The 27,812-nt window shown below is 40.6% G+C and overlaps 1 protein-coding gene across 2 annotated transcripts in view; it reads left to right on the top strand.

Moving 5' to 3' along the window:
* The first annotated feature begins 1,091 nt into the window (after window positions 1-1,091).
* Window positions 1,092-27,812, top strand: part of LOC106579906 (transmembrane protein 132C) — a 228,908-nt gene continuing 202,187 nt past the window's right edge. For both annotated transcript variants that reach the window (XM_014160261.2, XM_014160260.2), the window contains exon 1: window positions 1,092-2,149. In XM_014160261.2, the coding sequence (XP_014015736.2) occupies window positions 2,104-2,149 (46 nt within the window). In that variant the 5' untranslated portion in view covers window positions 1,092-2,103. The remainder of the gene's footprint in view (window positions 2,150-27,812) is intronic.

Raw genomic sequence — 27,812 nt, 5'->3', positions numbered from 1 at the left:
AAATAAAACACCCAAAATGTAATGAAAATCATCAAAATGTATTTTGTGTGTTCAGATGCCCTGTGTGGACAAAGTCATGGAGCCTTATGACAATCAGATTAAATTAACTATATTTTTCAGAGAGAAAACGTGTAAATCGGTCCAAATCGACCGAAACACAACAGGAGGGTTAATAAAGCATAATAACTGCACTAGCTGAGAAAAGGTTAGAACTGGTAGGGCCTAATAACGGCTATAACAGTGACTGCATGAAGGTAAAGAATCAAATAACCATTACATAAGAAGGTGCGGAGGTAGCCTAAAGGCAGTCTCATATTTGGTCGCCGTTTCATCGACTATAGTGACTATGGAGATCGTCCGTGCGTCCGGTGCCGTGTGTCATCAACCGGGCACGTGAGATAAGACTTACGTATAGTAATCCACAAGGTGTCACTGTTGCTTGTCAATCAGCATCATCTGGGAAGTGGACACTGAACCCTAGACACGGATTGCGAAGAACACTAATCAATATGTTCCATTTAAGACTCCTGAATAATTTGGCAACATCAATTGGCATTTTTCTTTTGAATATCAGTTTGTAAGGAATGGGTTAAATATGTCAATACACTTCTTCTTAGATATCTGCATTTTAGTGGACGCCCCCGAGTGGCGCAGCGGTCTAAAGCACTGCATTTCAGTGCTTGCAGCGTCACTACAGACACCCTGGTTCGAATCCAGGCTTTATCACAACTGGCTGTGATTGGGCTTCCCACAGTGCGGCGCAAAATTGTCTCTGCGTCGTCCGTCATTGTAGATTAAGTGACTTGCCTCGTTAAATAAAGGTTTAATTTAAAATAGTTTAGATCTTGTCTATCTCAGTGAGTTCCCAGTGCGCATAGACGTCATTTCAATAACTCGTTTTGGGTGAGATGTCAACTAACGTGAATTCAACAAAAAATGTCACCATGTCAAAAAAATAAATCACAAAACCTGTTATCTTCATTAGGACCCCATCACATATGCGCTTTAAAGTGCGTGCGTAGGGTGCTGAGCGGTTCGGCCGCCTTTACTTCACACTACACGCCCCCTAGACCAGAATTTGGCAATCTAAATTGTGACTTGTGGGTTTAATTCCCTCAGAATTTTATACAAAGGATGTTGACAGTACACTGTACCAGGAGGATGGATTTAAGAGAGCGGAATTGCATGTCTTTATAAATTGGCTATATCTGCTGCAGGGAACATACCAGCGGAGGCAAATGCAAATAATTACTTCATGCTGCATAGTCAGCAGCCACAGAGTGCCGAAGTTTGATGAAAACGTATATAAAACAATAACTAACCTAACCACTACGTTGTTCTGTATCCGACATGGGATTCTTACTTTTTGTTTCCGCTGTAAACAACCTTTGTTGGAATTATGCGTGATTTTAAACGTTTTATTTCTACGGGTGAAACAGGACACCTGAAGATATGAAAACATATCGTGTGCAATTCGATCACAACTTGTGTCTTCTGCAGCTAAAGTATCAGTGACTCTCTGTGAAATCATTGGGGTTCGACGATAAGAACCCGTACGCAGCGCCAAGAAACTTCAGCATCGGGAGTCACATCGCTGAGCAAATGATGCAGAGGAGACAGGGATGAAAAACGGGTGAAGAAAGGGGATTAAAAATCTACTACAATCTGCATTAGAAATTTCAATTTTTCTAACTGCTTCCATGGTGATTCATGATCCCAAGAAGAAAACTCTCCCTAATAAGCTTGGTCGACAAAGCGGAACGAAGCGCTCAAGTCACTATGCGCTAGATAGCGCTGAGCATGTCATTTTTAAATTTTAACAAGTCTTTTTATGACTGAATATTTCTTAGCCTACACATTGCTACGTTTTCATTAACGTTCGGTATTCAGCAATGGGCACATTTTGCTGAGGGTTGTTCACTTTGGATGAGAGAAACGGCATGACTTTTGGAACTTAATAAGCTATCATTTGGATGGTCAGTGGACATTAGTAAACATCTGGCAGTCAGTTTCGATGCATCCAAGTCTATGATTCGCCTCCCTTTTTGAATGATACATTAACACTAAGTCTAAATATATTTTTTTTTAAAGGAGAAAATAAACATGTTGCATCTCCGAGCGCTACAATCAATCATGGTACTTCTAGGGGGTAAGTGTGACATTACTTTAAACAATTGTTTATTTGTTATCATTACACGTGCAGCTCAGGTCTATGGTTTTGATATTTGAATAATTAAATATTTATTTATTCTGGGATTCTTTAAACTGTGCGTTGGTGTTGTGCCATTGTATGCTTCTCAAATCATAAATATATGTTGTATTGCTTGTTCAGGTAGTGAATTATTGCTCACCATGTTAACACCTTATTCAGATAGCTTCCTCAAGGGAATCTTTAATCTCAAGGCTAAATGCTTCCAACAAAAGTACCTGCTGATTTTAATATGTCAGCATGGCATTGTCATTCCTTTCAGAACAGTTATCTACAGCACATTCTCATACCCAGCTACGTGTTGCAGAAGTATCTATCTCAAACAAGAGTTCATATGAGTTTGTTCAGTGAATCAAGTTTGCATTCGGCAAATGGAGTCAAAGCAAGTGGTCTGCTCGATTTGTGTCTAAAACATTTTTCAAGTTGCAGTCTGTGACCACATTAGGCCTTTTCACACTTCATTGTTCTTAGTCTTGGTGTGAACATGCCTATTGTGAGAGTCAACCAAACCTAACGGCCTACTGAGACTCAAGCTGCTGATACCATAGTCAAGATGCAGAGGTAGAGGGCAATTAAAGTGATGCTCCAGAGCTTTTGTATTAATTGAGCCAGCAGTTTCGAATGTGGTGGTCATGAGCCAAAACGGGTCTCTGAAAATTGTGCACAGTTATGTACTACGTCATCCATTTTGGTCCTGCAATTTTTTTTTTATATATGGAGGCAGCTTATGGTAGAGAAATGAGAATTAAATTATCTGGCAACACCTCTGGTGGACGTTCCTGCAGTCAGCATGCCAAGGCTTCTTCTAACCCATCGCTTTCTACTTACTACATATAATAAATAATGATTAAATTATATCTTTACATTAAAAACCAAAGTCTATCAGAATTCCAGTCATTCCAATAAATGTGTCACATATACTCCCTCTCCGGCACTCGAGGTCACCAGGCTGCTCATTATTACGCACACCTGTCACCATCGTTACACGCACCAGACTCACCTGGACTCAATCACCTGCCTGATTGCCTTCCCTGTATATGTTACTCCCTTTGGTTTTTTCCCTAGGCATTATTTTTCTGTTCCAGTGTTCATGTCTGTACACTACCTGTGTTTCTTGTTTTGTTCTATGTTCATTTATTTATTAAATACACTCCCTGAACTTGCTTCCTGACTCCCAGCGTACATGTTACAAAATGTTATACCCCTTGATTTTCAAGAATAGGACTTGGAAATATGGAAGTATAGATTAGCCAAATTGTTTTACCTGAGCTTAACCCCAAAACTAAGGACGTATTACCCAGCTCCACTCTGTTGTTTATGATTTTGTTGTCATGGAGGACTGATTGGGCTCATTGATTCTATTTGAAAAATAAATGCTGCGCTCATGCAGCATTTGCAATAGGCCTGTTGGTTCACTTTTTGTTGGTGACACTTTGATATCTTGATGCAGCTGTTTAAAGGGCAAATGCACAGATGAAACAATAACAAAATGGACACCCGCCTCTGTTTTTGTAAAAAGTTGATGGATGGGCCTGGAGAAATGTAACGACTCTCAGATTAATACACAGAGCTATGGATGCAAGGGCTGACCATCCATGATATGAAAATTATTGTTTTAACCATGTTATGAGGGTATACATTGTTTGTTTACATTTACAATGTTTACAAACATTGGAGAAAAACAAGCATATATTTTGTGTGACAGTTGAACTAAGCTCATGAGGCATTTATAAATTATATTCTTCAAGAATCAATGGATATACAGAACAAGTCAAAAGTTTGGACACCTACTCATTCAAGGGGGATTTCTTCTTTTTTTTTACTATTTTCTACATTGTAGAATAATAGTGAAGACATCAAAACTATGAAATAACACATGGAATCATGTAGTAACCAAAAGTGTTAAACAAACCAAAATAGATTTTAGATTTTCAACGTAGCCACCCCTTGCCATGATGACAGCTTTGCACACTCTTGGCATTCTCTCAACCTGCTTCACCTGGAATGCTTTTCCAAAAGTCTTGAAGGAGTTCCTACATATGCTGAGCACTTGTTGGCTGATTTTCCTTCACTCTGCAGTCCACTCCTTTCCAAACCATCTCAATTGGGTTGAGGTCGGGTGATTGTGGAGGCCAGGTCATCTGATGCAGCACTCATTCACTCTCCTTCTTGGTCAAATAGCCCTTACAGAGCCTGGATGTGTGTTGGGTCAATGTCCTGCTGAATAACAAATGACAGTCCCACTAAGCGCAAGCCATATGCAATGGTGTATCGCTGCAGAATGCTGTGGTAGCAATGCTGGTTAAGTGTGCCTTGAATTCTAAATAAATCACAGACAGTGTCACAAGCAAAGCACCCCCACACCATCACACCTCCTCCTCCATGCTTCACGGTGGGAACCACACATGCAGATATCTTCCGTTCACCTACTCTTTGCCTCACAAAGACATGGCGGTTGGAACCAAAAATCTCAAATTTGGACTCATCACACCAAAGGACAGATTTCTACCGGTCTAATGTCCATTGCTTGTGTTTCTTGACCCAAGTCTCTTCTTCTTATTGATGTCCTTTAGTAGTGATTTCTTTGCAGCAATTCAACCATAAAGGCCTTCTCTGAACAGTTGATGTTGAGATGTGTCTGTTACTTGAACCCTATGAAGCATTTATTTGGGCTGCAATCTGCCGATTTCTGAGGTTGGTATCTCTAATGAACTTATCTTCTGCAGCAGAGGTAACTCTGGGTCTTCCTTTCCTGTGGCGGTCCTCATGAGAGCCAGTTTCATCATAGCGCTTGATAGTTTTTGCAACTGCACTTGAAGAAACTTTCAAAGTTCTTGAAATTTTACCGATTTACTGACCTTCATGTCTTGAAGTAATGATGGACTGTCGTTTCTCTTTGCTTATTTGAGCTTGCCATAATATGGAGTTGGTCTTTTACCAACTAGGGCTATCTTCTGTATACCATCCCTACCTTGTCACAACACAACTGATTGGCTCAAACGCATTGAGGAAAGAAATTCCACAAATTAACTTAACAAGGCACTCCTGTTAATTGAAATGCATTCCATGTGACTACCGCATGAAGCTGGTTGAGTGAATGCGAAGAGTGTGCAAAGCTGTCATCAAGGCAAAGGGTGGCTACTTTGAAGAATCTCAAATATAAGATATATTTAGATTTTTTACACTTTTTTGGTTACTACATGATTCCATATGTGTTATTTCCAAATAAATAAAATACAATTTATTGGTCACAGAAACGTGTTTAGTAGATGTTATTGCGGGTGTATTGAAATGCTTGTGCTTCTAGCTCTGACAGTGCAGTAATATCTAACAAGTAATATCTAACAGTTTCACAACATATACCCAAAATACATGTAAATCTATGTAAGGAATGGATTAAGAATATATATACATATATGTCAGAACGGCATTGGACTAAAATACAGTGGCATATTATAGAATACAGTATATACATATGAGATGGGTGATGCAATATTTACACACAATTAAGGGGACTAAGATACCGTAGAATAGTATAGAGTACAGTTTATACATGTGAGATGAGTAATGCAAGATATGGGGACATTATTAATGTGGCTAGTGTTTAATTTCCTTAACGTGGCCAGTGATTCCTAATCTATGTCTATAGGCAGCAGCCTCTGATGTGCTGGAGACGGCTGTTTAACAGTCAGTGGTGTAGTATAGAATACAATACAGTATATGCACATGAAATGGGTGATGCAATATATAAACACAATTTAAAAGTGACTAAGATACCATAGAATAGTGTGGAGTGCAGTTTATACATATGAGATGAGTTATGCTAGATACGTAAACATTATTAAAGTGGCTAGTGATCCATTTCTAAAAGTGGCCAGTGATTCCTAATCTATGTCTAAAGGCAGACACCACTGATGTGCTAGTGATGGCTGTTTTGCAGTCTGATGGCCTTGATATAGAAGCTGTTTTTCAGTCTCTCAGTCCAAGCTTTGATGCACCAGTACTGACCTTACCTTCTGGATGATAGCGGGGTGAACAGGCAGTGGCTCGGGTGGTTGATGTCCTTGATGATCTTTTTGGCCTTCCTATGGCATCGGATGCTGTAGATGTACAGGAGGGCGGGAAGTTTGTCCCCGGTAAATGCGTTGGGCAGACCGCACCACCCTCTGGAGAGCTATGCGGTTGTGGGTGGTGCAGTTGCCGTACCAGGCGGTGATACAGACCGACAAGATGCTCTCAATTGTGCATCTGTAAAAGTTTGTGAGGGTTTTAGGTGTTAAGCCAAATATCTTTAGCCTCCTGAGGTTGAAGGCATTTCATAGTTTTGATGTCGTCACTATTATTCTACAATGTAGAAAATATTAAAAATAAAGAAAAACCCTTGAGTAGGTGTGTCCCAACCTTTGACTGGTACTGTATATATACATATACTACTATTTTATATATATATATATATATATATATATATATATATATATATATATATATATATAAACACTTTTAGAATACCTACATTTTTCCAGTTTTTATTGAAACTCACACAGTTTTATGTATTCTGAAATTAAAGCATAGAACAAATAAACAATTGGAGACAAAAAATAAATCATGGAATCGTTTTGTTTAATAAAATTCTATCTACATTGTTGACTCATCAAAGAAGCCACCTTTTGCAGACATAACAGCCAAACACACTCGTAGCATTCTTTATACAATGGAAATCAAATATTGTTTGGTATGTTCTTCCCATCACTGTAGCAGAAGTTCCCACAAATGAGTTGCACTTGTAGGTTGCTTTGCTTTCACCCTTCTGCCCAGTTCATCCCAAACCAGCTCGATGGGGTTTAAGTCTCCACGATTTGAAGCCTATCGTCTTGTTCTTTTCATCTAAGGTAGTTCTGACATAGCCTAGAGGTATGTTTTGGGTCATTATCTTGCTGTAAGATGAACCCCTTACCAACTAGGCATACATCAGAGGGCATTGCAAGGTGCTACCTAAATGCAGTGGTAGCCGTTTTGGTTCAGGGTGCCACTCACTCTGTGCAAGTCGAAGACTCTGGATCCAGCAAAGAGCCCCAGACCATCAAGCTTCCTCCTCCATGTTTGACAGTTGGCGTCACACACTGAGGAACCATCCTTTCCCTACTCGGCGGCATACAAAAACCTGCATGATGAACCAAAGATTTCATCGGTCCATTTGACCTTCTTCCAGACTTCAGTAGTCCACTGGCGGTGCTTCGTGGCCCAGGCAAGCCTCTTTTCTTATTTTCCCATCTTAGCAATGGCTTTCTTACTGCCACTCGACCTGTCAAACGTGCAGCTCAAAGTCTTCTCTTCACAGTTGAAACTGAGACTTGCTTACTTCGACCAGTGTTAAGCTGTACTTCAAGCTATTGTCCTGTGAGCCGCCTATCACACAAGCTGTTGACTCTCAGAAACTTGTCTTCTGATTATTTTGTGGCTTTGGGTTAGATTTCCCTCCAGTTTCCAAAGGCCTTTTGATTGTGTAGGAAACTGTACTCACTGACACCTTGGCTTTCTTTGCAATTTCTCTAAATGAAAGACCTACACTTTTAAGGGTTATAATGGTCTGTCTTCCTTTGTTAATTGCCTTTTTCTTGCCATTTTGATAGTAAAATATTACTTCCTGCAGTACAATATTGTCCAAATAATGCTTAAGAGGGTGTAGTAACACAGTCTGTTCCAACACTGCTTTTATACAGGCAGAGTGTCATAATCGTCGTAATGGACAGACCAAGGCGCAGCAGGTAAAGTGCTCATCTTCTTAATTTATTTAAAGAAAACACTTAAACAAAATAAACAAATGACGAAAAACAGTTCCATAAGGCTCCCAGGCTATACAGAAAATAACCACCCACAAAACACAAGTGAAACAAATCTCAACTAAATATGGCCTCCAATTAGAGGCAACAACAACCAGCTGCCTCTAATTGGAGGTCCTACCAAAAACCCAACATAGAAATAGAAAACTAGATTTAAACATAGAAATAGAAAACATAGAACCTAAACCAAAAACACCGAAACACACAAAACAAACACCCCCTGCCACGCCCTGACCAAACTACAATGACAAATAACCCCTTTTTCTGGTCAGGACGGGACGCAGAGGGTTTGTAAATAATCAACAAAAATTGTGACACCTGTAGGAATTGTTTGCATCAACTTTCAAGGCTTAATTTACTCCCATTGTTGCAGAGCAGCTATATGTTGTTAACCCATTACTTGTTCCCTGAAAAGGCCTTTTTTTATGACTCTGAATTGTACATTATTTTTCAGTTTCTGGTAACCTAAACCTTTTTTTTTTTAAACCTCTGGCAGTTTACCGCTTACTTTTTTACCATTTCAGGTTATTCACTGTACCTGAACTGCTTAAATTTCAATAAAAATGTGAAAAATGGGGGTGTTCTAAAACTTTTGACCGGTAGTGTATATATATATATATATATATATAATATATAAGTCCAAAAATGGATGTAGCAACTGCCCCTTTAAGTCTATCAAAAGTGTGCAAGCTTGAACATGTGTCCATTAGGCTTATGGATTAAAAAAGCGTATCAGCATGAATTAGAGTCAGCAATAAAAGTCAACAGCTTGTGTGATAGGCTGGGATCCGCACTGTGCAGCTGTTGCAAGAGTGAGTTTTTTTCACTGGCTATCCACTGGTTTCAAAAACAATGATTGATAGGCAGCTTAAACTTCTTGAATTAAACCATTATTGGGTTCAAATACACATTTAGATTTGTGAACAGCCATCCACAACAACCACAATAATAAATTGCTAAATGAGACAGCAGCAATGTGATTCACATCAATGCGCTGTGTAGATAAAAAGAATAAGTGATATCCATATAGCCATAGACTACACCACTGCTGTCATCCTTACTTCCTTATTCAAGTTGGATAATCTTTGGTTGCCGACAGCAGTCGTACCATTGGAAGACTTATCTTGGACTGTAGCCTACGAAAGCCTATTCCTGCCCTTTCCCATGATCCATAAAACCCATTTGGTGTGTCATCATACTGGTCTCTGACTTCTGGTCAGACTCACTCAGATGGAACAAACTTAAACTTTTTCTATGCTAATTTGAATGTCATTGAGAAAACCTCCTTTTTAAACCTCCTTTCTGAATTTAAAAGTAATCCTTGAAGTAATCATCTAGTTTTTCCAAAGTATCTGTAATCTGATGACAATATATTTTTCTGGTAACGTAACGAATTACAGTTACTGCTTTTTGTAATCCCTTACATGCAGTGGCGACCCATCATTCAGGGTAGGTGGGTCCTACCTGTTTTGAGCCCCACATTTTTTGCAAAAAAGGTAGTTCTTTTGGGCTTGCCTGTATTGCATGTTATTTTGGCATTAATACGTGTCACATATCAGTTTGCAAACAATGTAAAACAAATATATAGATCATTGAGTTAATAAAGCCACATACAAACATGGTCTCTTTTTTATTTTCTTGAGTAAAGCAGGTCCAAAAGGCAGGTGTTTCAGCTCAGCTCGGGGCTTTCTGTGGTGGTAGGGCAAGTCAGCAGAAAAAAACGGAGCGTTGCGCCGTGATTGGCTCAGTTTTATGTCACTCATGGGGAAACTACGTCACCGCGAAGTCTAAGGGGAGACCTCGAAAATTCTAACCCTTTGCATCCTGACAAAGAGTTACATTAGAAGTGCCCATCCAGGAAGGCTCAACGTCATTGGCCACATATAAAATGACGTCAAAGCACATTATATGTACAGTAGCTTTGATTGGACTGATCATGTCAACATCATACTTTCAAAATCTTAGCTAGCAGTCATCATCATGAATCAAGTTGACAATCTACTGGTAAATCCTTTTCAATTCTTGCCATATGAAGATAAATAATGAAGAGAAATTATAGATAAAATGTACCGGTGCTCATCGGCCAATGGACATAAACATTACACAACAAGTTGGAAATCGCAAATTCAACAATGAGTGGTTTGGAAGGAAGTGAGCAAGGTGAGTCCAAAAATGTCTTGTATGCTGCTGCATAAATGATGTAATATGCCAGGGAGATATGTATGCTGTAGCTAAGAAAGTAATACTAAGTGTATGTTGTGTAACGTTAGTAAGCTGTTAGTAGCCCATGTGCCTCATGCTAATAATTTGGACCCTTTTCCCCTCTTAATTTTGCCTACTGTTCTGACTTGGTGGTGCACGTGCACATGTAGCCTATAGCCTGTTTTAGAGAAATGTAATCATTGAATATTGTTAGAGCTTTCATTGTCTGCTTATATGCCCCCGCTATTTATCCTACGGTTCTGACTTGGTGTACAGGGAGAATACTGTAAGAATGGCCTATGTTATGAATTCTGTCACAGTACATTTCAAAAGTGCTGATCAAATAGTTATATTGACAACATCCGTCCTAGCTCGCTAATTAATGTCTTAATCGAAATTATGGATTGCCTCTTATCCGCTTGTCGTTCCCTTATGCCATAGTTTGTACATCTCAATTGTCAGTAGAAACCACATTTGTTTAAACAAGTCAGCCATATCTGCTATGTTTTTTAAAAAGGCTGTAAATGAGGCCAAAGGAACTGTTTCGCTTCCAGACAAGGCTCCGCTGATAGCCAGGTGTAGCAGTGGTAAGGTGTTGGGACTGCTGTTGGGACAACATTATGTAGGCCCTAACAGTTTGTGGGCACCGTTTGTCACCGTTATAGTGCAATTAATGTTTGTTTAGTGTTGTGTTGTGTAGTGGCTTTGCTGGCATGCATATACACTGCTCAAAAAAATAAAGGGAACACTTAAACAACACAATGTAACTCCAAGTCAATCACACTTCTGTGAAATCAAACTGTCCACTTAGGAAGCAACACTGATTGACAATAAAATCCAACTGCTGTTGTGCAAATGGAATAGACAACAGGTGGAAATTATAGGCAATTAGCAAGACACCTCCAATAAAGGAGTGGTTCTGCAGGTGGGGACCACAGACCACTTCTCAGTTAATATGCTTCCTGGCTGATGTTTTGGTCACTTTTGAATGCTGGCGGTGCTTTCACTCTAGTGGTAGCATGAGACGGAGTCTACAACCCACACAAGTGGCTCAGGTAGTGCAGCTCATCCATGATGGAACATCAATGCGAGCTGTGGCAAGAAGGTTTGCTGTGTCTGTCAGCGTAGTGTCCAGAGCATGGAGGCGCTACCAGGAGACAGGCCAGTACATCAGGAGACGTGGAGGAGGCCGTAGGAGGGCAACAACCCAGCAGCAGGACCGCTACCTCCGCCTTTGTGCAAGGAGGAGCAGGAGAAGCACTGCCAGAGCCCTGCAAAATGACCTCCAGCAGGCCACAAATGTGCATGTGTCTGCTCAAACGGTCAGAAACAGACTCCATGAGGGTGGTATGAGGGCCCGACGTCCACAGGTGGGGGTTGTGCTTACAGCCCAACACCGTGCAGGACGTTTGGCATTTGCCAGAGAACACCAAGATTGGCAATTTCGCCACTGGCGCCCTGTGCTCTTCACAGATGAAAGCAGGTTCACACTGAGCACGTGACAGACGTGACAGAGTCTGGAGACGCAATGGAAAACGTTCTGCTGCCTGCAACATCCTCCAGCATGACCGGTTCGGCGGTGGGTCAGTCATGGTGTGGGGTGGCATTTCTTTGGGGGGCCACACAGCCCTCCATGTGCTCGCCAGAGGTAGCCTGACTGCCATTAGGTACCGAGATGAGATCCTCAGACCCCTTGTGAGACCATATGCTGGTGCGGTTGGCCCTGGTTTCCTCCTAATGCAAGACAATGCTAGACCTCATGTGGCTGGAGTGTGTCAGCAGTTCCTGCAAGAGGAAAGCATTGATGCTATGGACTGGCCTGCCCGTTCCCCAGACCTGAATCCAATTGAGCACATCTGGGACATCATCTCTCGCTCCATCCACCAACGCCCCGTTGCACCACAGACTGTCCAGGAGACATTCAACTATGTAAAGAAAAAAGTATTTAATAAGATTATTTCTTTCATTCAGATCTAGGATGTGTTGTTTAAGTGTTCCCTTTATTTTTTTGAGCAGTATATATATATATATATATTTTTGGGCTCACCAAGATTTACATGCTAAAATCGCCACTGCTTGCATGTAACAGATTACATGTAATCTGTTACTCCCCAATCCTGCAGCTACTGCAGAGCTCTTCTTTTGTCTACATCCATTCAGCATCGTTCACACCCTCTTATTAAGCCTTTGCCCCACTCATCTCTTTAAGGATTCACATGTGAAGCTATCTGGTAACCATACGCTAATTCAAATAAAATCTATTTGTCTATTTGTCACATGCACAGGATACAGAAGGTGTAAACGGTACAGTGAAGTGGTTACTTGCATAGTAGCAATATAAAAAACAGAAAGAGTCCAGATAAAAATATTTAATAAATATTTTATCATTATTAGATGACGCTTACCTGACACACTTGTTTAAATTGATGGTTCATGTGAAGGAAATGCTATAACCTCCCCCCAGCCACATCTAGCTAAGTGGATGGGTCACTGTTGTCTAGATATGTACACATGTTCATGAAATACAATAGATGGCCGTAATCACCCCCAGACACACCTGGCTAACTTGATGGGTCATGTAATAATCCAGCCAAAATCTAGGTAGCTAGCTAGCCAAACAATGAACCGGCATAATCCCATCTCGTACTACTACCAATACAAACATTATCAAAGCTGTAGTATGAATCTGCAGGAAGCTAAAGCTAACAAAGTAGGTTCAATGTTAGCTAGCTTCTCTAGGGCCAGTGGGACGATTTCGTCCCACCTACGTAACAGCCAGTGAAATCCCGTGGCGCGTTATTCAAATACCTTAGAAATGCTATTACTTCAATTTCTCAAACATATGACTATTTTACACCATTTTAAAGACAAGACTCTTGTTAATCTAACCACACTGTCCGATTTCAAAAAGGCTTTACAATGAAAACAAAACATTAGATTATGTCAGCAGAGTACCCAGCCAGAAATAATCAGACACCCATTTTTCAAGCTAGCATATAATGTCACAAAAACCCAGAAGACAGCTAAATGCAGCACTAACCTTTGATGATCTTCATCAGATGACACTAGGACATTATGTTATACAATACATGCATGTTTTGTTCAATCAAGTTCATATTTACATCAAAAAACAGCTTTTTACATTAGCATGTCACGTTCAGAACTAGCATACCCCCCGCAAACTTCCGGTGAATTTACAAAAAAATTCCTAAATTACTCATGATAAACGTTCACAAAAAGCATAACAATTATTTTAAGAATTATAGATACAGAACTCCTCTATGCACTCGATATGTCCGATTTTAAAATAGCTTTTCGGTGAAAGCACATTTTGCAATATTCTAAGTAGATAGCCCGGCATCACAGGGCTAGCTATTTAGACACCCAGCAAGTTTAGCCTTCACCAAACTCCGATTTACTATTAGAAAAGTTTGATTACCTTTGGCGTTCTTCGTCAGAATGCACTCCCAGGACTTCTACTTCAATAACAAATGTTGGTTTGGTCCCAAATAATCCATTGTTATATCCAAACAGCAGTGTTTTGTTCGTGCATTCAAGACACTATCCGAAAGGGTAAAGAAGGGTGACGAGCACGGCGCATTTCGTGACAAAAATTTTGAAATATTCCATTTCAGTACTTCGAAGCATGTCAACCGCTGTTTAAAATCAATTTTTATGCCATTTTTCTCGTAAAAAAGCGATAACATTCCGACCGGGAATCTGCGTTTAGGTAAAAAGACGAAAGAAAATAAAGCACAGGGTTGACTCGTGCACGCGCCTAAGCCCATTGTCCTCTGATCGGCCACTTGCCAAAAGCGATAATATGTTTCAGCCTGGGGCTGCCTCGATATCATTCAGCTTTTTCCCGGGCTCTGAGAGCCTATGGGAGCCGTAGGAAGTGTCACGTTACAGCAAAGATCCTTAGTCTTCAATAAACAGAGACAAGAAGAACAAGATCTTGTCAGAGAGGGCACTTCCTGTAAGGAATCTTCTCAGGTTTTTGCCTGCCATATGAGTTCTGTTATACTCACAGACACCATTCAAACAGTTTTAGAAACTTTAGGGTGTTTTCTATACAAAGCCAATAATTATATGCATATTCTAGTTACTGGGCAGGAGTAGTAACCAGATTAAATCGGGTACGTTTTTTATCCGGCCGTGTCAATACTGCCCCCTACCCCCAACAGGCTAGCTAACATTAGGCTATAACTAGCAATGCAAATGGGTTTCTGATTCGAATAATATTACTACACAGATAATACACGTAACGTTAGTTAGTGAGCCAGCAAACCTACATTTGCTAGCTAAGTAGACTGGAACCATTTAACTCTGTTTTGTTTATAGCTACATCTTGTTTGACCAGCGTTGTGTCAAGTCACTCCAGTTCGCACTGACTGTGGCGAGTGCAGAAAGTAGCCCATCACTTTTTCCAACGGAACTAGTTTCCTGAAACGAGTCACAAATTTGGTCACAGAGGTGCATATTGTGTAAGATTGTATGTCTTCACAGCTCATCAGTTTCTCCCACTACAGAGTGGAAACATATAGCATCCAATCCCTCTGCAAATGGCATATTTGCATGGTTCAGTTCAGAGCCCCAGAAAAATCTCAGTTTTTAGCTGTACGAGGTATGGAGATGAGCCCAATGGCAAACTGAGAATCCTTCCTCTCCACTGGATTAGCACTACTGATTGGACTGTTCCTTGGAAGATTTCTTTCTCTTGAGCATGTCAAACATTTTCTGCGTTGTCGCTCTCTGGTTGTTGTTCATCTCTTCTTTATTCTGTAGAATTCTAAAATCTTTACAATTACAACACAGAAGTGGGTGTATTCAGAAAATGTACAGGTAATAGCTTTGGAACTTTAGATAGCAGATTGAATCTCAGAGTGAATTAGTAATACTGATGTGAATTACTAAGTAGCTATAAGTTGTTAATTACTCAGTATTATGACTGAGATTCACCTGAGTTTTATTCAGGTGGACCTCCTCAAGTCTTCATCAAACTCAGCAGCATAAAGACCTGTTGTAGTCACTCAGCCACAGATCTGTCTCTGTCATCATCTCTTTGATCACAGGCCTACTATGAGAACTAGAACAGTTTTTCTGACAATAGGTGGCTGGGCAGAACACGATGGAGGATGGTTTTCCTCTACATTTTAAATTAGCCCTATTCCCTATGGTTAAGCCTGTCATAAATAAGAAAATGTTGGAACTCGTAATATGGAAGCTCCACATAACATCATGTACCATAGCAGCAAAAATAACTCTCCTTACATAAAAGTGCTCATTTATGTAATCGTTTTGAGGCAATTCCTGTACAGAGAAAAAAAGTATTCCTTTGACAGATTGTTCATGGAGAGCACTTAGTAAAGGCTATCACAACTGTCCCACTGGGTAAAGACATCAGTTCATCATATAGTTCTGATTTACATTTGGTTGAGTTATCAACTAACGTGAATTCAATGTGAAATCAACAAAAAATGTCACCCAGTCATTGGATTTAAGTTAAAAGCTGGGTGAAAAAAATACTAAATTCCCTTGTAACAAGGACTTTTTGTATATGCAATCAGTTTTCCACATTGATTCAATGTCATCACATAGATTTTTTTTGTTGAAATGATGTGTTAACAATGCTGATTCAACCAGTTTTTGCCCAGAGGGGTATCTCCAAGGTGTACTACACCTTATAGAGAGTAATGGAATTATAATTGGTTACCATATTGGTTCAATGAGGACACAAGAAAAACCTCCTGTCTCCCTTGCCTTGAGTTGTGCTAGAGGTTATACTTCCTGATTTGGAATCCTAAATGTTAATAGTCTCTGATCAATTCACTCAGTAGACTATAAGGTAATGTAAGAACATTTTACATGCATTTCAAAGGCTGTGTGAAACTACCCTCTGTGTGCGCTTGTAAAACATGATTTTCAAATATCTATTTAATTTCAATGCCATCTGTGGAATGTGCTTTTGGTCTGTGAGAGCAGGGAGTGGTTTAAGAGGAAACACAAAGAATACATTTTAAATCATAAATTAAATATATCATCGGAAGACTGATCTTTAATGGACTGAAAAGATTTTACATCATATTTTGTCTGAATATTTTTATCTCTTTGCTTATCATCTGTGGGGTCAGCATATTTCTTTTATATCTGTTTTGTCACATCCTGACCATAGAAAGCTGTTATTTTCTGTGGTAGAGTAGGTCAGGGCGTAACAAGTTTTTTTTCTAGTTTAGATTTTCTATGTTGTTATGTTCTAGTTTTGTATTTCTATGTTGGGCTTTTTTTGGGATGATCTCCAATTAGAGGCAGCTGGTCATCGTTGTCTCTAATTGGAGATCATACTTAAGTAGTTGTTTTTCTCACCTGGGTTTGTGGGAGATTGTTTTTGAGTAAGTGTATGTGTAACAACCGTCGTCAAGAATGGACCAAGGTGCAGCGGGAATGTGGATACTCATAGTTTAATTCAAAAAGAGTAAAGCATCCACGGTGAAAAAACAATAAACAAGACAGCAACAGTTTTGCAGGCTAACTAAACGCAGTGCAAAAACAACTACCCACAACCCCAAAGAAAAACACACACTCCTATATAGGACTCCCAATCAAAGGCAACTCAACACACCTTCCTTCAATTGGGAGTCCCAATCACCAACACAACCATTCACACACACAAAACCCCTGCCACATCCTGACCAAAACTAACACCATTACGCCCTCTGCTGGTCAGGACGTGACAGTATGTTGTAACTTCGTCACGGTTTGTTGTTTTGTTCATTCAGTTCATTTGTATGTATTGCATAGTTTCACAGTTTAATAAAGAAAATGTGGAACGATACACACGCTTCGCTTTGGTCCGCTCCTTCATCCTCAGACAGCCGTGACATGTTTAAGCAAGTCATTACTGTAGTTGGAATTTACATTTTCACTGATTTTACTTTTTTAGGAGATTGTATTTCCACTATTAATGATGAAAATCAGCAGTAAGGAGCGAGAGAGAGAAGAGAGAGAAAATGTGAGCGGGAGAGGGAGCGAGATAGTGTGTGCGTACATGTGAACACATATTCTATGCTGGTGGCAGTGGCATAGGATACACCCCTGCAGCCCATGGGAGGGAGGCCCCCACGCTTTAGTTATCTACATAAGGGAATTTTGTCTTTTTTTCACCCAACTTTTAACCTAAATCCAATGACAGGGTAACATTGTTTTGTTGATTTCACATTGAATTCCCGTTACTTGATAACTCAACCAAATGTAAATCAAAACTAAATGTTAAACTGACGTCTATGCCCAGTGGGACAGTTGAGATAACCGTTACAATTGTTTTTCTCTGTATTTTTTTTCTCTGTAAAAGAACATCGAATTGCCTCAAAAACATTACATAAATTAGCACTTTTGTGTGATCCCAGTACGGAAAGTTATTTTTGCTTCTATGGTACATGATGCTCAGACCTTGCATGGGGGCTCGCGAAACTGCGCTACGCCACTGACTGGTGAATTTTATGCACTTTAATTACAGAGCACATACACACAGAAAAAAACACTTACTCAACATAATGAATTGCACTGTGAGATAACACATTCAGACTAGGCAGATTGCTACAGTATCTCATAAAACAGTCATTGTCAGGAGCTAAAATATCAATTATTTTACTTAATTAAATAAAAATGTATTTCTAATTTCTTCCCAAAGTTGAAAATGTAATATCTCCTCTGAAACTCACCCCTCTTTTAATTGAAACTGAACTGTGTCCCAATGGGACTTCTGGCTGGGGAAAATAGCCCATATGCCATCCCTACCTCTCATCCGTCAGCTTATCAAGATCCAATAGAGGATTGAGCATGGATTGTCTACAATCGGCCTCATAAGTACTTAGCACACAAACCATGCTGTCTCCTCCTTCAGGTACTGTGACTGTCCCCATATAAACTATATCCGTCGAGGAATCACCATAGGCTTCTAGGATTTTTCTGACAGTAAGAATGTGTACACAATCACATAATTAACCCCAGTCTTATAATTCTTAACAATGAATGTGTCATAGTGTGAGCTATATGTTCATATGCAGTGAGTGTGGGATCCACTCACCTTTGTTCCCTGACAGTGGTGATAAGAGTTGCATCTGGCACACTTTCAGCAGGCACAGATCCTGCAATGAGAAAGGGGAAGCAAAATATAAACAGAAGATTAAATGGTTTAAAAAGCTGCCTGGAGGAAGGTGGGAAACATGGCCAAAGCCAATAGATTAAAAGGCAATTGTAAAATCCTCTTTGTTTTTCTGTGAGTTTCAGCTGAGGTTCCATTGGTAGTGTGGCGGTAATGAGTCCCTCTGTGTGTAATCTCAGTAGCACCACCCCTCCAGAACCTCTAGTAAATAGATAGGAGATCTAAAGGAGAATATTGATGGGTTGCCCACTGATTTACTGTATAGCAGTTTATACCAAAATAAGGGCTCCACTCTGGGTTGTCTTTGATTCCCTCATGGTTTACCTTTAAGTCTACCTGGATGTTCTGGGAAGCAGAGTAAACTAAATAAAACACTTCAATTGACAACAATATACCCATTCATTTGGTTGCGGCTGTTAAACTAGTTCCTTTCATTGAGCTTGACCCTTCATTGCATTTGATAATGGGATGTACTGTAATGGTTACTGATGGGATTGAGTAATATGTTCAGAGAGTTTAACTGAGGGCAATTCATTGTAATAATTGATGTTGAGGCTGATTCAGTGTTTGTGCCTTCTCCCTTCTCCAGTCTTGTGATGTCAAAACAGAGAACCTCTGGATCATCATTCTGTCTGGGTTCAAAGCTCTGGTTTACCATGCAGCATTCACAACTGTGCTCTCATAACTGTGGGTGGGACCCCCAACTCATTACAGGCTGTAGAAGGCAGACACTCAGCATTGGGATAATCACATTATCACTGACTTATTTTCTTTATAAGAAAATGCTCTGTACTCAAATTGAAGTTCACAAACTTTCATATCAGATATTTTTGCTTGGCTGGTTTCCTACTGTACAGAGAACACATCTTACTGTTGGTGTATAGGTCCAACATACAGAAAATCGACTTTCAGCAAAATGAGAAACTTATCTAATTATGAGTTATTCAAATATTACTTTGAAGCAGCAAAAGTATTATGTTTTCATTACCGCATTAATAGAAATGTTATTGCAGTAGCAGCCAGCCCGCGGAGAAAATGCTAAGCCAGCACAACATTATATTAGATATTAATGCAATATGTTGTGCTTGGAGGATTTTAGGTTAACCAGTACATTTAACTCAATATGATTATATTCTGCCCCTTTATTACGTACTATGATGATGATACTGTATTTTCAAGGCAAGCTGACAACTGAATTGTACCCCCAAAAGTGCTTCTCTGCTGGATAGATTTTTTTGGCACGCACATTTGTTTTGCATCGTTTCGTAATGAAGAGATTATGCACAGGTGGCTGGACAAAGGTTCACAGAGCATCAGAATGGAGTCTCTGAGAGTAACTGTCAGCATCTATTGGAGAAATCAGAGCTAAATGCATTAGAAGAGGCAATGAAGTGACAGGTGCATATTTTCAAGGCCCATTGACTTCTTTGTGGTGAGGTAGATAGACTGTCAGGAGTCTTGACACCTCTCTGTGATCGAGAGTGAGGCTGTTACTGAGCTGGGGATGAGTGAGTCAGAGATCATTTAGAAATTAAATGGTTAGCCGTATTGGTTTGATTAACGTCTAGTGTTGTTCTCATTCTCAGGCGGTAAATCTGCCAAGTACTGTAGATGCTAGATATCTGGATCACGTATTTGATACACACACTTCATTTGCTGTGTTGTCATCAGCAAATACAAATGCCCAATGCCAGCATCTAGCCTTCAAAACTCCTTCTAAGGGGTGTCATTTTCTGTGATGGAATGCACCTTTTATTTATTGTTGGACTTGAAATCAAATATTTTTCACGTGCTTCGCAAACATCAGGTGTGGACTAACAGTGAAATGCTTACTTACGGGCCCTTCTCAACAATGCAGAGAGAAAGAAAATAGAGAAATAATAGAAAAGTAAAACACGCAATAATAAAAGTAATAACAGATACACAATGAGTAATAATAACGTGGCAAAATACAAGGAGTACCAGTACTGAGTCGATGTGCAGGGGTACGAGGTAATTGAGGTACATATGTACATATAACTAGGAATAAAGTGATAGTAAACAATAGCAGCAGTGTATGTGATGAGTCAAAATAGTTAGTGCAAAAAGGGTAAATGCAGATAGTCTGGGTAGCTATTTGGTTACCTATTTAACTAACTATTTAGCAGTCTTATTCGTGGCTCAGGGGTAGAAGCTATTCAGGGTCCTGTTGGTTCCAGACTGCATTAGCAGAGAGAACAGTAAAAATGTCGGTCTGGTGATGGACAAAAAGGGAATTTGGCCGATGTGAAACGGGCAGGCCATGTAAAGGAGACAACAGCAATTTAACTAACTATTTAGCAGTCTTATTTGTGGCTCGGGGGTAGAAGCTATTCAGGGTCCTGTTGGTTCCAGACTGCATTAGCAGAGAGAACAGTCAAAATGTCGGTCTGGTGATGGACAAAAAGGGAATTTGGCCGATGTGAAACGGGCAGGCCCTGTAAAGGAGACAACAGCAAAATGGATGGACGTGGATGTTTTATTGCATAATATACACAGGCTTATGCAGGAGCTGAATAAATCGGCTCTTCTTCTGCTTGTAGTTTAGATGTCAAACCAAATATGGGCCCTCAAATACCTCTGACATTGAAGGTTGTTTTAGTGGGCGATTTTACAAGACATTCAATAATATCTCTCTCCTCTTCTGCCAAAACAGCCACCCTCTAGTCTCTGCCATCTCCCTATTAGTTTATTTGGGTTGGATCAGAGTGGTGTAGCGGACGTGTTTACTCACTAGGCTGGGATATATGAACCCATTGACTCACATCTATGTCATCTATCTGCACCATACATTCTCTATCCTTTCTCTGGTGGCTGTGCTGTCAATGTCAACAAATTATCTGCTTTTTACGTGCTCTTTGAGGGACTCTAAAGGTACTATAAACCAGCCTTTATTTAGAATTACATTCGGTTGTACATCTGTTGAAACAATACAGAAGAAATACCTTAACTGATTGATTGTGTTTTGTCCACTACCAATCAGTCATTTAAATGGCCTGAGGAAGAGAACTGTAACTATGAGTTAGTTGTGAGTGTAATTGGAAAGCCAGAGTGTTTGTTTGTCGCCAAGTAATGTGCCCAGAATCCTCTGCTCCTAATCAGAGTGGAGGTAATGGCCACCTCAGAGCTTAATCAGTACACTTGCCTTTCAAACAGGAATTGGTTAATCTTCATTAACTCCACTGAGTGAACGTTGACATCGTCTACACTCATTTTAAATAAAGAACACCAAAACCCCAAGGACACACTCGGTCAGAAACAGTGTCTGTGAACTGTGCAATGTTACTGTTAACTATATTTTAGACAACTAAATCCTAGGTGGAGTTACTACATCCAGAGCATTCTCTCAAACTCTAAATACATTTCTCTATTATTACTTGTTGCAACCACCTCCATCCTGCTACCCTCCCATCCTGTCTTTGCTGCGATGCCCCTGTTGGATCCTACACAGCAGTTGCCCTGTCCTTGGCGTGCCAATGGCCTGTGACCCCTGAGCTCTCTTGCCATGGCCGTGTGGCATCAGTGAGTCAGAGACCCCCTGGCAGTCGCAGTGTAATGCTCAACACAGCTCTGTAGGCTCTGTGCACAGGAGGCTGCAATGGCACTGAGCATGACCTTCCCTGCTCCATTATCTGCTCCTGCAGCCTTTCCACACCCCAGGGCCCCCTCTTTAACACAAATTGGATGGGGCCTCTACAGAATGCTGAGAATGAATGAACCCGAGGATAACAGAGGATTAGCCAGAGAAACGTATAAAAATTGGATTCAAATTGGATGCAAAATGTATGAAGATGTTAATGTATCGCTGAATGATTTAGTGCATCACTGTCTGCTCCTTTTACGATCTGTCTGCCTCTAATTTCACTGTCTATCACAATTTTAAGTGCACCAGACAGTTCATTTTATTTTCATGCTCAACTACCTATCCATTGTTAGAATGTAAAATGCATAATCTGTGACACTGAAAGGTGATTTACTTCTGGATAGAAATCCTATGATGTCAACTCTCTCTCTCTCTCTCTCTCTCTCTCTCTCTCTCTCTCTCTCTCTCTCTCTCTCTCTCTCTCTCTCTCTCTCTCTCTCTCTCTCTCTCTCTCTCTCTCTCTCTCTCTCTCTCTCTCTCTCTCTCTCTCTGAGTTGCGCACAAATCCTCTAGTGGTGTAACTGTTCACCAAAACCACGGTTCGGTACGTATTGTGGTTTTGGGGTCACGGTTCGGGTTTCGGTACTGCGGGAAAATTAAATGCCATTTACAATGTTCAGCATTCCCAATGTTCCTTGTATTGTCCGTTATGACCGGATTGTTATGTTGGGCCTCTCAAGTTTCCACGCTGATGCTATGCTTGTAACCATGTGGGAGGCAGGAATTTCCCAGTTGTGAAGTTTTAAATATTATTTGGATGCATTCATGTGATTTGAGCAATGCAGATTGGCTAATGGCCAACAAGTGTTGTCAACCATAAACTTAAAGTACAGCTATCATGCTTGTAAACACAAATCACATTAATAGATTGCTTTTAATAAATCATATTTTGTTGTTGCATTTAACTGCTGAAAATGCTGTTATATAGGCCACTTCTTAAGTAGATGACGTCAGAGGTCACAACGTGTGAGATGTGGGTGCTCAGGATGATAGGCGAGTTTCCCACTAGTAATTACCATTTTGAGGGCCTTTCAGGTGAACTTTTCCCTCTTCCCACTTTATTACTAATGCACCATGACACTGCCTCCTTCAATTCCAGATGTGCACTTGTGACTCTCATAAAGGGGGCTTGTCTGTAGCACGGTACATCTTCCACTCTGGAGAAATTGTGATGGGGTGCATTGGCCAATTCATTGAAAACTTAGGCTTTGGTTTGCTTAAGTAGAGCGGGTACTACCTCTTTGCTGAAATGGGTGCAAGATGGAAGTTCGTAACGTGGCTCGAGCACTTTCATGAGGTGCTGAAACCCCTTATTCTCAACCACTGAGAAAAGGCACATATCCGGGGCTATAAACCAAAGACTGTAAAAAAATATAAACATAGCCTACTTATTGCTCTTGTAATGTCTTTGATCCGGCCATAATCAACTGCCAAGTGCTGCTTGAATGCAGAGGGGAGACGATGTTGTGTTGTTGTTTCTTTGCGTTTCCGTCTTGCTCCGGTATACTGGGGTGATGTCGGCGTAAATGTGTCAACATATTTGAGGTGTTGGCAGCTGCTATATGTGTACCGTTACAGCCCTAAAATCCTCACAACCCAGCAAAAAGCTCTACAGGAATTCCCTCAAAACACAGAAACAAAAGTTTACCATCATCACTCACCAGTGGCAGTGATCCACAGACAGAGACAGAGGCCTTGGTCAGAGTGGTGTTGTGCTGCTACGGTTACTAATCCTTCAGTTACAATGTCAGACAATTAACAAATAAACAAACAAGTAAACACTTGAAACAATAATAGCAACGTCCCCTGCTCTGCCATGATGATAGATGTTGATGTTTAAAGTGTATGTACATTTTACACCAAACCAAGAGCATTAGAGATTGTGAAGTAAAAGAGGTCTAGGCTATTTGTCTAAAAACAAACAAAAAAACTATTTAGATTTGTGAATGCAATGATATTTTGTGAAAGTGGATTAGCCTATCTAATCCTATACGTACGTTCAGATTGGTGTCAGAGCTGTGTCTTTGTCTCCAATTATTAGTAAGAATCAGTCAAATTGAATTACAAGATATAGCCTCCCCTGGCTATGCATGGTGTGTTTGGTTTGGTCTGCCCATCCCTGGCTGTGCATGGTGTGCTTGGTTTGGTCTGCCCATCCCTGGCTATGCATGGTGTGTTTGGTTTGGTCTGCCCATCCCTGGCTATGCATGGTGTGTTTGGTTTGACCTGCCCATCCCTGGCTATGCATGGTGTGTTTGGTTTGGTCTGCCCATCCCTGGCTATGCATGATGTGTTTGGTTTGGTCAGCTCATCCTGGATGTGTATGGTGTGCTTGGTTAGGTCTGCCCATCCCTGGCTATGCATGATGTGTTTGGTTTGGTCTGCCCATCCCTGGCTATGCATGGTGTGCTTGGTTTGGTCTGTACATCCTGGATGTGTATGGTGTGCTTGGTTTGGTCTGCCCATCCTGGATGTGCATGATGTGCTTGGTTTGGTCTGCCCATCCTGGATGTGCATGGTGTGCTTGATTTGGTCTGCCCATCCTGGATGTGCATGGTGTTTTTGATTTTGCCTGGCCTGAGTGTGAGTTGTGTTTGATATAGAGGGCTCCATAGGATGCGTCTCCAAGCTTATCTGTGTGTAGCGAACCACTTGTCTCCTTTGCAGATATCCATCTCCCTCCAGTTTACCTTCTCCCTCTAAAGTTACTCAAGTGTGAATTACTTTCACAGGCCTTTCATGACTCACAAACCACAAACTCATTCAGTCCCAATAGACAGACAGAGCGCCGACCAATCCATTGCAGCAGCTAGCTACAGTATGCAGTATTTATGACTCTTTCCACATAAGAGAGGAAACAATTGAATAGAAAAGAAGATGCAGATAGGAGAAAACTTTCATTATAAAATACAGACTCTAATCTGGCAGCTTCTAATGTGATGAATAAAGCATTGCCCTGTGCAGAAAAGGCCAGGTGTTGCTCTGTGAATGAGAAAAGTATACATAATCTGCTCGTCACAGAGTTGGGACCCAGTGTTTTAAGAGCAGAGCGATATGCAGGCCCTGACCCACATGTCAAGGAGGTGACCTTTGGCTGGAAATAAAAGGTGGTGTGACAGGGAGTGAGAGGCGGCAGTGTGCAGTCTAACTCTGCAGCCAGCCAGTGGCCCCCTGTGAATGGAGATAGTGGTTCCTCAAGTAAAAGTGGCGTTATACCACGGTATATCGTGCTCTCACTACTTTGGTATTGTACAGTAAACACCAGAAGAACACCTCAGGGAAAAACACTGAGACGCTAAGAACAAAATCATAGTTCCTCTGCTGTGTACAAGAAAAAAAGTTCCAATTCTCCAAGAACAAAACTGTGATATGTTGTGCTGCCTTATTACACTGATCACTAGATAACATATCAAGAATTGCTATCCTTTATCAGCTCCTGAAAATAAGAAAAGTGAGTAAGTATATATCAGCTATTCTTTTATGTTGAAGAAAGTGTAGCAGAAGGTTACAGTACAGGTCTTTTCAGTAGCTATGGCTCGACTAGCCTTTCTACAGTCCAGTCCTCTCTCTCTACAGTGCTATAGTAGGCTGTGGTGATGAGAGAGACAGTAAGTAACCCATATCGAGGCAGAGTTGGATACTGTAAAGGCTCTCCCTTTCTCTCTCGCTCACTCGCTCTCGCTGTCGTTCTCTCTCTCTCTCTCAGCCCCACAGCAGCCACTGATACAAAGGCCCTGAGTTAAGAACAGATACCTTATCTGGCCCTGCATAAAAGGAGCACAGATGAAAAGAGGTGGATTGTCTTTTGAGGTAACACATGAAAAGGAAGTGTCATTTTAAAGCCATTTTTCAATCACAAACAGATGTTTTAACAGTTTACCAATTTCTGCTGTTTATGTGTAGCTTATGGATTTGATTGGCAGTATCATAATGTGTGTATTTTCAAATGTTGATGGCACAAAAAAATCACTTAAAACTATGAGGTACGGGTTGCGCAGCGGTCTAAGGCACTGCAGTGTTGAGGCATCACTACAGATCCAGGTTTCAATCCCAGGCTGAGTCGCAGCTGGCCGCGAACGGGAGACCCATGAGGTGACGCACAATTGTCCAAGCGTAGTCCGGGTTAGAGGAGGGTTTGGCCGGCTGGGATGTCCCATTGCGCTCTAGCGACTCCTGTTTGGCCGGGCTCATGCACGCTGACACGGTCACCAGTTGTATAGTGTTTCCTCCAACACATTGGTGCGGCTGGCTTCCGGGTTAAGCGAGCAGTGTGTCAAGAAGCAGTGTTTCGGAGGACGCTTGGCTCTCGACCTTCGCCTCTCCCGAGTCTGTAAGGGAAGTGTAGCGATGGGACAAGACTGTAACTACCAATTGGATATCACGAAATTGGGCAGAAAAAGGAGTAAAAAAAATACTATCTCAGGCTTTTCATGGTAGTGAAATGATTTGCGGTAAAGTAGTATCTCACATCACTGATAGCATCACTGATTTTTTTCTTATTTTTTTCTGTTTTTATCTTTAGCTTTACCATGAAAAGCACCATGGTTCTGGAATGGGGGAGTAAAATAACTGCCTTGTCCCGGTAGCATTCCTCAAGACTAGCCTTCTTGGCCGTCCATCTTGGTAATCAAACAGGATGGCTTTGAAAACAAAATGTGCTCAGCATTGCCCTTCCCACAAATATTTATTTTTAAGTAAGAGACATTGTAGAAGCAAGACAGCACACCACTTTTCTTTGTGATCTAGTCTGAAATAGAATACTCCCTCTCCCCTTGTTGTTGCCTTAATGGCTTTCTTCTCTTGGACAAAAATAGAGCTACTTGTCCATGGAGTTAGTTCTCACTCTGACAGCTTTTGGGTTAAACCACAGATTTAGAGCCAGTCCATCTGGAGCCGCAACAAAGGGTTTAAAAAAAGCAAAGGGCCACAGTGAGGTGAATGCACACTTCCTCTTGAGATAGACAATTTCACCGCATTTTCAATAATGGGTCATGAAATAAAGAATTTAAAGCCATTTGTGTATTTCATAATGGCTTTCGCATTGAATACATATCTGTGGATTTCTTCAAAGCATTGCAATATTTCCATAGATACACAATTAAGTTAGTAAGGTTCTGTTTTCAGTAAATGTAGAAACTACAGTATTTAAGAAAATAAAGATTAAGCCAGGACAAAGGTCTAGCTGAAAAATCTATGCATGGTTTTGCAGTCTGGTTCCCTTCGTAGAAATGCAGTGTTGTCAGGTTGTAGAAGTAGAATTTATTATCCAGTAATATGGTTGACCTTGGCGGAAGTTTACCAATATATTTAGGGAGGGTAGGAGTGCCTGTGTGAGTGTAAAATAATACTTAGCCACTGTGTTGCACAAGCTCCTGCTCCCTCTTTAAAATCTTGCTGTTACAAAGAGATTTGAGGAAAACCTTCTCTCAGCACAAACTGAGGAACCTGAAGTAGCCCTTTCCTGCAGTGAAATTACCAAATTGCCCTTTAGTGGCCTTATGGGTGGAATGTTACTAATATTTTTCCTAATTTCATAGTTAATTAACATAGTTATTTATTATATTCCGAAATTCCAGTGTTTCTATGTCAAACGGTTTTGTTCCATTTCAGTCTTCTGTGATGCATATAAAGTGTAATATTGTGATGCAAACACAAAATGTAATACATTGTATATCTGACATGGTACAGGTGTCTTATTTTTGTTAAGCCCATAACCATGTATGTGAGGTGAATACT

Source organism: Salmo salar, chromosome ssa20 (genome assembly GCF_905237065.1).
Source record: "Salmo salar chromosome ssa20, Ssal_v3.1, whole genome shotgun sequence".
In the NCBI taxonomy this organism is placed as follows: Eukaryota; Metazoa; Chordata; class Actinopteri; order Salmoniformes; family Salmonidae; genus Salmo; species Salmo salar.
This window is presented reverse-complemented; position numbering and strand designations above follow the sequence as displayed.